General features: G+C 41.5%; 1 protein-coding gene across 2 annotated transcripts in view; it reads right to left on the bottom strand.

Annotated features, from left to right (window-relative positions):
• Nucleotides 1-7,939, bottom strand: part of UBE2E2 (ubiquitin conjugating enzyme E2 E2) — a 286,680-nt gene extending 278,741 nt beyond the window's left edge. Inside the window, exons 1-2 of one of the 2 annotated variants that reach the window (XM_036218989.1) lie at nucleotides 7,780-7,939; nucleotides 2,489-2,672 (exon numbers count right to left, since the gene is read on the bottom strand). In XM_036218989.1, coding sequence (XP_036074882.1) covers nucleotides 2,489-2,664 — 176 coding nt within the window. In that variant the 5' untranslated portion in view covers nucleotides 2,665-2,672; nucleotides 7,780-7,939. Of the gene's footprint in view, nucleotides 1-2,488; nucleotides 2,673-7,571; nucleotides 7,695-7,779 lie in introns of those variants that run through there. The other variant, XM_036218990.1, reaches the window with a different exon arrangement.
• Between the last annotated feature and the right edge of the window lie 4,867 nt (nucleotides 7,940-12,806).

Here is a 12,806-nt window from a genome sequence, read left to right as displayed (position 1 = left end):
GAAATGTTAAATTAAGTATCTAAGATTACCAGGCTACTAAATGCCATAACCTAGACTCAAACTCAGATCCTATCGCTAGAGTCCAAACTCTACACTGCTTCTGATTAATCATCTCTCATAAAATGACACTATTTGGAAAAGGCTTCTCATCTGAATAAAGATCAATTATCAATAATAAAGTATAAATAAAAATTTTATTTTGAAACTACCTCTAACTGAATCTTCTGAACACATTAGTACTTGAAACCTAGTATCCATGGAAGATCCAATCCCTAAAATAAACTCAGAACTCTAAGACAACCAGTAAATATTGTAACCCTACTATACTAGGCACTGTAAACATAATGGTGATTTATCAAGATATATAGGTCCCTACCCTTAAGATTCTCAATTTTTCCCTCAGTTCTAAGAACTTAGGCAGAGATAGAAAATGATAACTTTACTATCACCTATATTTAGGGAAGAGGAGGGAGAAAAACTAAGCCTTTTTTTTTTTAACTTAAAAAATTAACAGTGAAACAGCGTTTTTATATTTAAAACAAATGGCAAATGACTAAGTCACTTCAGATACTGTCACTCATAAACCACCCTAGATCTTCTAGAGGAAGGTCACAAATCACAATTTGAAAATCACAGATTCAAAACAATGAATTTGTCAGCAAAGGGATTCTTTCAGCCAAGAAGCAACTCAATATAATACCAATTTCTATTAAGTGACAATTGGGCACACACACACACACTATCTCAAACTAGGTTTTATCTTCTATTTGGCGGGGGGAGGGGGTGGCGGGAGGAAAAGTAGGTTTGAATATATAACCTACACTTTGTACACACTGTAATAAAATGAAGTAAAAGAGGACCCATGTACCTGAAAAAATTCATGCAATCCTCATTTTCACATGTTATACAGTTCATTTTCTATTTGCCCAATAAATATGAATTTGAAATATTTATGGTGGTGCTCCCAGCCATGGAAAAGGCAAGGTCTCACAAAGGCAGGCAGGAGTCTTTGCTAATTAGCAGTTATAGGAAAACAGAGCTCAGCACTCTCCAGATCCTATGTCCCACAGACCTGGCCAGCCCATCCTCTCCCCTTCTGATAAGCTGAAGGGGCCCTGTAAAAAACTCTCACTATTAGAAGCTGAGGACTAAATTAGTTTCCTCATTTACAAAGGACCACAATCTGTACTTGAATATCTCTTACCCACTCACTCCCAAGTTTTCCTTAATCTAAATGTCATATTTTCCCCATTCCCACTTTTCACATCCATGCTAATTTCCCCCTCCATTTCTTAGCAGCAGGTCATTCTGTGTTGTAGCCAGGTGGCAGAGGGTTACGGTCAGCCAACTGAGGCTCTCTGGACTTGTAGTGTGATAGTAAAACAAACTAAAACCTCTTCTCCACACTAGCAAGTTTCGTATAATGGTTTAAAGGTTTAAAGTTCAAGGCTATCTGACTTTCACACAACTCCTTCAACAGAGGTCAGGGATCACTAATACACTTTTGGGAAGGGGAAACTAACTACTCTAGTTCCTGGAAATGGTTGCTGATCACTTGCCATCTCTCCAACATCTCTCCCTAAAAAGTCATGTCTCATAAGAGGCCTGAGGTGGTTAGCCCCAATCCTGAACATTGACTAGGCCAGAGGGAAACAAGATCTACTAGATCATAATTGTTTTTGATCATCGGGAAAGGAGTTCTCTCTAATCCACACTCTCCAATAAAATACAAAGCTAACATTTAGCATTCAGACAACCACAATGCCTAAAACTTACAGATTGCATTTATTTATACTTCCTATTTGATATAATAAAAGGTATTAGAGCAAAACAAGAACATTAAATCACAGGATCAGGACTCTGCTAAATTTAATTTACCTTTAAACTACTTTCCAAGAGATATTTGATAAAGTAACAATATTAAAGCACATTCCCTATGCTGAGTCCAATGACATGTCAATGATCATAAGCAATTGATGTGGCAATACAGAAACATTCAAATATCTACCTTCCAGATCTATTTTCTAGAGAAAAAGAAAATCTGTATCAAGACTGACCCACTGCCTAACATAATGAAACCAAGATGCATGTGTTATAAACACCAGCATTTCTCATTTTTCTAACAGGGAGCAGTAGAAAATACGCTGTCACTCAGTAATTATTTTAAGAGTCCTACTCTCTATTCAAGTTACCGAACAGAATAAAATGTTTATGATCAAGTAAGTATAAATCAAATCAATACACTTTTACATGCATTTTCCTGTATATGCTCACCTAACCATAATCTGCCATGCTGTTTAACTGACATTAAATACCAAAAAATTCATATCGCCTACAATTAAAACCATGTAAAAGAAATAATCTTGAAGAAAAAAATCCACGAACCTCATGGTTTATACCCCAGAAAAATGATTAACTGCAACAGAAAGATATAACTTAAGATGATATATTCATACAAATAATAAAAAGATTACGATTACTAAGGTACCTTTTAGCACTAGTTGACAATTTAGCAGCTGTTTTGCTGGATATTTTCCCCTCCTTTTTCTTGGGCTGAACTTGTTCTCTTTCTGGTTCTTGCTGAACAGTTTCACGTTGGTCTCCATCAGAACTTCCTCCACTAGTGCTTGGACTGTCGTCGACTCTTTGTGCCTCAGTGGACATTTTAGATCCTAGATTAAAGAAGCAACAAAAAACATTTATTCAGTTGTGGGAGAACTAGAGTAAGGTACCTTGAGAATAGAGAAAAAATGAGCCTCAAAACAGAACAAGTAAAACTAGTATAAAATGAATAACTTGGTCATTTACAAAACAGCTCTAGGAATTGTCAAAACATTTCTTTCATCCACTCAAAATGTACTGAGAAGAGAAATAAAAACATACAAAATATATACCCGAAATGTTCACAGCAATTTTATTCACAGAGCCAAAAAGAGGAAACAACTTAAATGTCCACTGACAAAATGGATAAAGCAATGTGATATATCAACACAATGAATATTATTCAACCATATAAAGGAAGGAAATACAGCATTTATATGCTACAACATGGGTGAACTTTGAAAACACTATGCTAAGTGAAATAAGCCAGTTACAAAGGTCCGTAAACTGTGTGATTCCATTTATATTAATGTCCACAATATGCAGAGACAGAGACAGAAAGGTTGGTAAGTGGCTGCCAGAGACTAAGAGTGAAGGAAGAATGGGGAAGAACTGCGAATAGGTATGAAGTTTCCTTTTGGGGTTGATGAAAATATTCTGATATTATATAACAGTGATGTTACACAACTGTAAGTATTCTAAAAACCACCGAATTATACATTTTAAAAGGATGAATTTTACAGAATGTGACTTACATGTCAATAAAGCTGATACCAAAACAAACAAACAAAAAAAGTGAGCGCCTACTCTCCACCAGGCACTTTGGTCCCCCAAGCATGAGAAATTTGGTGTAGTGGGTAAACCAACTTGCTATACGCTATAACAGAGGTTAGTGAAAACAGCTGCAGGAACAGAGAAATAAGAGACACTTTCCCATCCATATCCAACAAACATATCCCTCAGAACTAGGCCATGGTTAAAATCCTCTCGACCAGTCAACTGTTTTCAATAACCTTTGTGATAACATGATAACACAAAGTCTGCATAATTCCAAAGAAAAACTACTGTATGACAGTGTCAGCATTGATCCAGCAATATACCAAGAAACATGTTTCACAAGAGATGGTGACTGTACTGAGACACTGAAGGATTCTTTTCTTCCCCCTAGTCTGAATGAAATATCCCTCAAGGCTTTCAAATTCCCTTTGCTGAGTTCATGCTCCCCAAGCAGCTCTGATTACCAACTCAATTTCCTCAATACATTAATACACAGGTAGCTGTTATAAGCTGGATAGCGGACACAAAAAATTGTAGTAAGTGAAAGGGATAACCTCTCTCATCTGTTATTCTATCATAATCAATTTCTGGGCTTAATTACTGTGAATACATCCCTCATGACCCAACTAGTTTCAAATGTACTGACAAATCCAAAACCAAACTGACAAAACGGATGCCTAAACTCTAAAGGGCCCTGTGCTCACCATGTTTCTGTCACTTAAGCGCTTTCAGCAGCGCAGAGTTACCTTCTCAGGAATCTCTTCTTTAAAAAACAGCAATCCATTACATGACAAACACCTTTAAGAAGTGACCTTAACACAAAATATACCTTTAAAACTCACAGATAAATAGAACAAGTTCCTTTTGAAAAAGACACATTATCATTTTCAAATAGTTTTTGATATGATCAAGAATAATAATATGTAAAAAAAAAAAAAGATACCTCAAATAAAGCCCTGTTTTTTGTTACTCTAGTCCAAATGCATAGCTAGTTGACAATCATGAAAATTTATCATCACCAAAGATTTAAATTGTAGCTTGCTAAGGGAAGAATCAGAAAGCTCAGAGAGGTGAAGACTCAATAGAAAATAATGAATAGGTTCAAAGGAAATATCACGCGAAAGGCATCACCAGCGGCCCCTCCCCCCTCCCCCAACCGGAACATCTCCCTTTCCCCAAGCCAAACAAAAATAGGTCTGCCCGAACGGCTCTGAAACACACTAACAGGGAAATCTGACTGCTTTCCTACCTACTCTGTAAATGGAGAGCATCAGTCTCCACAGCTGTGACATCTTTTATGAGCACTAAAGTCACTTAATAGAATACTGAAATTTTATATCAGTATGTTTCATGTCTAGCTCTAACAGTCCTAACATATTTCTTGCTTTTTTTTTTATTTTTATTTCATTTTAATTCTCATCCTTGGATTCAACATTGATTTTTTTTTCAGCTAACTTCTTTCAGTTAAAATATATCATAAGTTTAAAACCTTATAAGTATGTACATAAGAGCATTTAGATAGGGCAGATGTGCATGAGAGTGAGAGAATAATGGTCAGGGAAAGGTCCTATCATGTAGCAAATGCTGCTGGCAATATTTTAAGAAATGAGTGAGAAATCAGTTTATACATCTTAACCAGAAGCAATCCATTACATGACAAATATATGGAAACAAATGAAATAAAATTGTTACTAAAGCTGGAGCTTCAGTTTAATAAACTATGCCTAGAGTTTCAGGTGTATATTTCATCAGTTATAAAACACACATTCTTAGTATTCTTATTTGTGTGCATTTATATACTAATAATGTCATAAATATATATAATTACTTAAAAGACTATTCAATGATGTAAACTGAGCTATAAAAACACAAGTTTCATAAACTGCTCTGGAATATCAGGACTAAAATTAGGCTCACTAGAGAACTATTAAAAACATTTAAAATACCCAAATAGATGTATACTTTCTATAGTTTCACAATAAACAAAAATTATTTCCAATTACGACCTAAGATATGTTATTTCATCCAAATCTTAACTTAGGGATAATAAGTTCATCTGAGGCCACTAATAACCACCATAGAAACTTTTAGAAACAAAGTTTTCATACCTTTTTCAAGTATCAAGAGTAAGGCAAATTTCTGCTAGTTTTGTTTTTCGAATGCCTAATTACATGAAAAGTATTGGAAAAAACTATTGTACTACTCAAATGGCAACTAATTTTTACGAAGAAAAATAGTCCATAAGTGTTTTAGTTATAAGTATAAGCTGCTGTTTTGTTTTCCTAAAGTCCACGTGAATTCCTGAATTAAAACTCTCTAAATGTTATCTTCAAAAGGAATATTTTAAAATTATCTTCAAGATTAATTTCTAAACAGCTAATTTGATCCAATCTGATCTAGAGGGAAGCTAAATTTAAATCCCAGGTTTATAAGCAGAGCTACTCATCAATGACAGTTTCGACGATATTTCAATTTATATTTTTACTTTGGACTCACAGTAAAACTTGGTTTCCAAACATAAAATAGTAAAGCTTTCTTCAAACATGTTATATTAAGAGTTTAGATATTGTTCCTTCTTCAACACACAAGTTATCTAAACCTGTATTAGCTACATACTCTATGGTGTAAGTACAGTCCTGGAAATTAGCAACATGTAGTGAATGAAACTCATATGTTCCATAAAAATGAAATGATTTGGTTATATTACTGATAACATAAAAGCAACTATACTCCCTCCATAAATCTGGATTACTGTCCAGATAAGCCTTATAACTGTACCTTGTGGTATAAAACTGCAAAAGCAAATGTCCACTCGAGATTTTACAACAGGAAAACGCTTAATTCTGTCATTTGATATCTTGCTGTCTTTCCTACTCGTTTCTAAACTCTTCTAAAATGTAAAATAAAATAATTTATATTAAATGCACAACATCTAGCGATATCCAGCTTTCCCCTTATGTGTAAAGATATTTATGCAGGAAATGATAGTGGAACACCTGATTTTGAAGGAAAAGGCGTTATGTCCTGGGGGGGATAAAATGGGATATGACAGTATATGAAAACCCTCCATCATAAGCAACTGCCCATATACCAAGGAGCACCCAAAACTGTTTGAGTAAACAGATATTTAGATTCCCAGGTCCAGACTAAATTATCACATATTCAAAACATACTTTTTAAAGAACCAAGGATAAAAAACCAAGAGCTTAAAATCTTTCTGAAGCACGAGATCATCTGAAGGTAAACCCTAGCACTTCCCTTTGCACTTTTAAATAAAAATATTTGAGTAGACTCTCAAGTATACACAATACAAAACGATGAATCTTGAAAACATGCAAATAGGTCTAACAGCCAACGAGCACAGGATGATGTCTATCTAAAGCGGCCTTAATTTCCTTAAGGGAAGATGGATTGGACATTTCTGGTTGGTCGTGAGGGGGAAAAAGCCACAAGAAGCTACGCTTTATCTTCATTAGAAATGGTAAAGGGCAAAAGGATCAAAACATTATGAGAGGAGAGGCGCGGGGGGGAGGGGGGACGGGGAGAATCCAGTTTCAAACCAGGCCAGTGGGGGCTGCAGAGAAGAGACTGGAGAAGAAAATGGGCTTTGGCTCCAAAGTGTGACAAGAGCTAGCCTTCACAAAAGACCAATACACACTCCACACCAGTGGATACACAAACACACCGAACAAGGTCTTCTCCTGCCGGGCCACGGGGGTGCGGCGTTGGCGGTGAAGCCAGACTCGGCACTCGCCAGGAGAGACACCATGTGCAGCAATTATGCAATTAGGGAAAACAGCAAAAGATCAAGCCAGGCACTTTCCACCGTGACATTTATCCTGTACTTTTGCAAAGACTTAGTTCCAGGATGCGGCTGGAAGAGGGAAGGGGCTGGGAGGGTGGCAGAGGATGGGGAACCGAGAACAGAAGGGGGTAGAAGATGGACAGAGAGGGAAGAGGCAGAAGCTGGGGGGAGTGGATGGGAAGGAGGGGGAGGGGTGGAAAGGGCGAGAAACCGGGGCAGGAGGCTCGCCGGAGGGGGCGCAGAGATTGGGGCACGCCGGGGAGCTGGGAGGGAGGGAAGTAGGGCGCAAGCGGTGTAAGCGGAGACCTGCGACGTGGAGGGAAGGTGGGGGGACGAGAGGGAGGGCGCCCGAGGTTGGGGGGGATACCAACGCGGCCAGGGCGAATACCTGAAGGAGGGGCGTCCGCACAGGTCGCGGGCTCGAGCCCAAGCGCTGGCAGAGAGGGCTGCGGAGGCGAGGGGGAGGGGACTGAAAAGGCCCGGAGGACCGGGTGTCCCCGCAGACCGTCTAGTCACCGAAAGCCGGACCCACGCACCACGCACCGGACCGCCCGGCCACGCCTGTCCCCGCTGCGCTCGCGCCCGCCGGGACTCACCCTCAGCGCCGCCGCCGCCCCCGCCGCCGCCCCCGGCCGTTCCAGCTCCGGCTCCCGAGGCTGGTGCCCGCGGCTGCTGCTGTGGCCGCCGCTGAGTCTTGGAAAGTGAAGCCACCGCCTCCGTGAGCCGCTGCCGCCGCCCGGCCGTCCGCGCGCGCGCCCGACAGTGCGCGTGCCCGCGCGCCCGCCCGGGAGAGACCGCGAGAGCGCGAGCCCCACGTCGGCCGCGCGCGCGCCTCCCCGGGCCCCCCCCCGCTCCGCCCCTCCTCCTCCCGGCGCGCGCCCGCGAGGGGGCGGGGGCGGCGCGGGCGCGCGCACGGGCGGGCTGCCCCGCGGGCCGGGCGAGGGGGCGGGGAGGCGGCGCGGAAAAGTAAAGTGACAGCCGCGTCCCGCGAGCGAGCGGCGGCGGGGGTGGGCGAGGGGCGTCCCGCGTTAAAGGAACGGCAGGGACCTGGAGAGGTGAGAGAAACCGAAGCTGCCCAGGCGGCTTGAGGGGAGGGGACGCGGGGACCTTGACGGGCACGCGCATTAAAGAGAAATGCTGGCTGGGGGTGGCAGTTGCCCTAGGACGAAGCGGGGGGCGGCATTTTACTCCCATCCACTGCAGTCATTGGCTTCACACTTGCCTCAAAGCTTTCGCAAAGCGGCCACAGGGCCTGACCCTGTTGACACACTAAACAAAACTCGAACGCGTGGTGTCCACATGCACCAAAATGGGAAAACTTCGCATCGGCCTGGAAAGTTCGCCCAGGCTAAGCCAGAATCTTCGCCCTAGACTGCAACACGAAGGTCCTTGTGTCTTTTAGCTCGCCCCGGCCGAGAATGTGCAGCAGGGGCTGGGAGCGCCAGGCCATTTAGCCCTAAGATATCGGGGAGAGAGGTGGGGGTAGGCCGGAGCAGCACTATCGGAGCGAATGGAAAGCTGCCTTAATGCCGGGTTGAAGGGTATGGGAACAGTGGCAGTTCTGTGGATCACTCAAAGGGACATTAGGTTTCCCTTTAATCTTCACCCCAAACGACCATTAAAAACAGATAAACTATGCCTGCTATGTAAGCTCAGCTTCCACAAAATCTCTCCCACCCCAGCCCTCTTAGCAATGATTGCTCTTGTTCCTACTAAATCTCTCATATAGAAGGGGCTGTCACTATATACGGAAAGGTGTACTGCCCAGACAGTGCTGAAAACAACCTCGCAGAGTACGCCGCAACTAAATCAGCCTGAAAGAAACAGTGCCATAAGACCCCAGGGGACAGGAGCAAGTCAAGATCCATGCATATGTCTAGAACTGAAAATCCTTTTATCAAATGATTTCTTCATGGACTATTACTTTATTATAATATTCCTGAAAATTGCCAAAAGTAGGTATTGGCTTCTAGCCTCCATTAATCAACACTGAGCAAAAAGTAAATGAGTTCTTGTGTTATCACTTTTATGTATTACTCAAGGATATCAGCAGGCCCCTTTACCTTTAAACTCTGAAATATGTATATTGAAGGATTAGAAATGAGCATTTACCTGGAATTGTCAATTGTATAGCCGCCTATAACTCTCACATGGTACAATATATTAGTAGGAAAATACAAGATGCATCAAATTTGATTTTTAATTTTTCCAGTATGACCAAAATAGAGCACTTCGTAGACTGCCTTAAATGTGCATAATTTATTTTACTACATGTAACTTGTATATGTTAATATTTTCACTTTGCTGATTGTGTTTTAATATGTGTTGCAACTTTCAATAAGGATAGATGACACAATCCCCATTTCCTAGGTCTCTATATTTTTCTCCAAATAAACTGCTCTTGTATATATTCAGGTATATATCCCGTTGGTTTTTGTTCATTTACAATGAATATTTTATAAGGAAGTACTCCTCTATTATAGAAAGTATCAAAGTTGTTTTTCAGTCCTGGTCATTGGCCTCTGGGGGCCAGGGATGCAGCAATGTCAACTCGCAGCTTTATGAAGGGATTGGAACAGGTTTCACTGCTTAAATGCTGAAACTGTGGTTGCTACAGTCCTTCATTTATCTGTAGATGATTTAACTGCTGTGCACCATTTTTCTGGGTTTAAGAAGGGTACAGTACAAATTAGAGTTACCCTTTTCATTGATTCGAGGAATATTTATTGAGTACCAGACTGTCTAGGTGGTTGAGATCTGATGAATAAAAGAAAAATCCGTGTCCCTACAGAGCTTCGCTATCCTGAAAGTATCCACTCCCCCGCCTTAACCTCCCCACCCCCGCACACATACAGCTAATACTGTGGTCTAAGCCACCATCATCTCTCAATAGCCTTCTACCTGATTTTTCTACTTCCCTATCCACTCCCTACTCCTACCACACACACTCCTATCCCCCTGTCCCCGCACAGAACAGTCTGTGTGATCCTTTAAAACACAGGTCTCTCCTCAGAACCTCCAGTGGCTTCTCATCCTAGAGTAACAGCCAAAGTTCTTACAATGGCTACATGGCTACATCGTGTATGATCTGCCCAGCACCCCCAACCAGGACTCTGCCTGACCTCACATTGTACAATTACACCCTGTCCTCATCTCCCTCCAACCACTCTAGCCTCTGCTGTTATGGAACACACCAAACATTTCTCAGCCTCGAAACTTTTGACTTACAATTTCCTATCTCTAGAACATTCTTCCATTTCACCCCTCTTCCGGTACTTCCTATCCCCCCTCCTCTGCTTTATTTGTATTCATGATCATCTTAATAAATCTGACAATATATTTTTACTTGTTTATTTTAGTCTTTCCCTTCTCTCTCACTCCTCTCTCTGTCCCTCCTCTACATATAAGCACCTTGAGAACAAGGATTTTTGGGGTGGCTGGGGTTCATTGCTATATACATAGTCAATAAATACTGGTTGAATAAATGAAATTGACCTCTTTCAGTTGGTGGCATAATAGACATTGTTCTAATTTCTTCAGTAATAATAATTAGCATGTACTGTGTTCTTAATCTGTACCACGTTAAGTTCCAGCACTTTATATATACTAGCTCACAAACACTCAATAAGGTTGGTTTTGTTCAATCAACCCCACTGTACAGATAAGAACACTGAAATACAGAGATGATGTCACTTGCCCACAGGCACTCTGGTAATGAAGAACAGGGCTGAGATTTGAAAACTGCAGTTCGACTCTGGAGTCTGTGAGCTTCAGGACACAATAGCATGAGACCAGTGCTATAAACATAAGTTTTACTTGATTTTCTCAATTCCTCTCCCCTGAGACTCAAATTTGGTCTGCAAAACAAATAGCTTGCCTTCCTTGTATTTCCTGTTCTTGCCCATCAATCTGTCATCATGAACTCACTCTCCTACACTTCTTATTTCTGAGCTTTAATTTAGAGCCTACACTTTCTCCCCTAGAACTGGCAAATAGGAATGTCTCATAACTTTTGTTACTGCCAACTTCATGAGTAGGTGGAGTCACAATCAAGTTTTCAAGTCTGACTGAAATGCCGATAGAAAAGACCTCTACAGCGGTAACTGGGCTGGATTTTAGCAAGACGCATCATACTGATAGAGCTGCTGCTTATTTAGGCAGCCTTTATTCTTGTTAAGACATCCAATGATCAGGAGTTATTAAATATTTGGATCGTACCCCCTGAAGGAAATATATTAGTTTAAGTTCACAATGATTAGGACCTGAAAGAAGGAGATGAAAGACAATAATCACTTGTCTGGCTTGAAAGGGGTTGCAGGCACCCTGTGGGTACCCTGAATGTCTTGGATACTTAAGAAGGAGAACACGCACGTCGGAAAATTGAAGCTCCATTGGAGCTAAGGCCCTAGGATCCCATTTCCTAGTACAATCTGAACACAGAGGCATGCGCCAGGTGTTAAACAAATGTTTTTGCATAAAAGAATAAATCCTAACAAGGAATGGAAGAGTGCTAAGGACAACTACCCCTGACTTCCCGAACTTGGTCCCCGAGCTGCTATGTACGATTGTATATGTTACACACTCCAAAATATCAAGGGACACCATTCTCACAAGTTAAAATGCAAACACAGAAGTCTGACTGCTCCTCCCACCCCTCGCCTCTGCCCAAGTACGGTAGTCAGTCTCTAGGACGGCCTCAATGATCCCTGTTCCCTGGTATTCACACCCTGGTGCAGCCCCTCCTACATCATACCAGGTTTGGTATAATGGTGAGAAGTGTTACTGCCTCACATCTAAGATTAGTTTTTAAAATATATTAGCCTTCCAGCTTGGTCTCTCTCTCTCTCTCTCTCTCTCCCCCCCCCCCCCCCATCCTTCCTTCCTCCTTCCTTCCCTTCCTCCTCAACCCTCTCTCTGTCTCTCTACTTACTCTAGGGAAAGCTAGCTGCTCTTTTGTGAGTAGTCCTATGAAGAAGCCCATGTGGCTAGGAACTGAGGTCTCCCACTAACAACCATATGAGTGAGCTCAGAAACAGACCTTTCCTCCTTAGCCAAGCCTTCTGATATTGCAACCCTGCTCAACTTCTTCAGTGCAACCTCATAAAAGACAGTAGACCAGAAATACCCAGCTAAGCCACTCTTGGACCTTGAGATAATAAATGTTGGTTGTTTTCAGCTGCTAAGTTTGAAGGCAACTTGTTATGCAGCAATAGAAAATATACATGCTCTCTGCTCTCTAATGATGAAGTTCACTCTTCACGTCCTTTAGGCATGAAGGGTGCTTCTGCTGCGGTAGTTCCTGTGGAGCCCTACCCACTCCTGAAATGGGCTATTGCATCCAGCTTCCCAGAAATACAAACAGAGGGACTTAAGTAGGTGCTGAGATATGGGTAAAGGGTTCAACGAGAGAGCACGGGCCAGGAATGGAAAAAAAGAAAAGAGGTTCAGAGGGGCTATCTTTACACACCAGAGGGAGAATCTGCTCTGAAAAATACTGCCAGAACAAAGGAAAGGATAATGACCTGTAAGAGTCATATTTGTTGAGCAATGAGATCATAGATAACATTTTCTTTGATATAGTTGTTATTTTGTTTTTAGTAAAATCAATAAAAATATCTTAAAC

The sequence above is a fragment of the Rousettus aegyptiacus genome, unplaced genomic scaffold (genome assembly GCF_014176215.1).
Source record: "Rousettus aegyptiacus isolate mRouAeg1 unplaced genomic scaffold, mRouAeg1.p scaffold_m13_p_4, whole genome shotgun sequence".
Classification (NCBI taxonomy): domain Eukaryota; kingdom Metazoa; phylum Chordata; class Mammalia; order Chiroptera; family Pteropodidae; genus Rousettus; species Rousettus aegyptiacus.
Note: the sequence above shows the minus strand (reverse complement) of the source record. Positions and strands in the feature narration are given on the sequence as shown.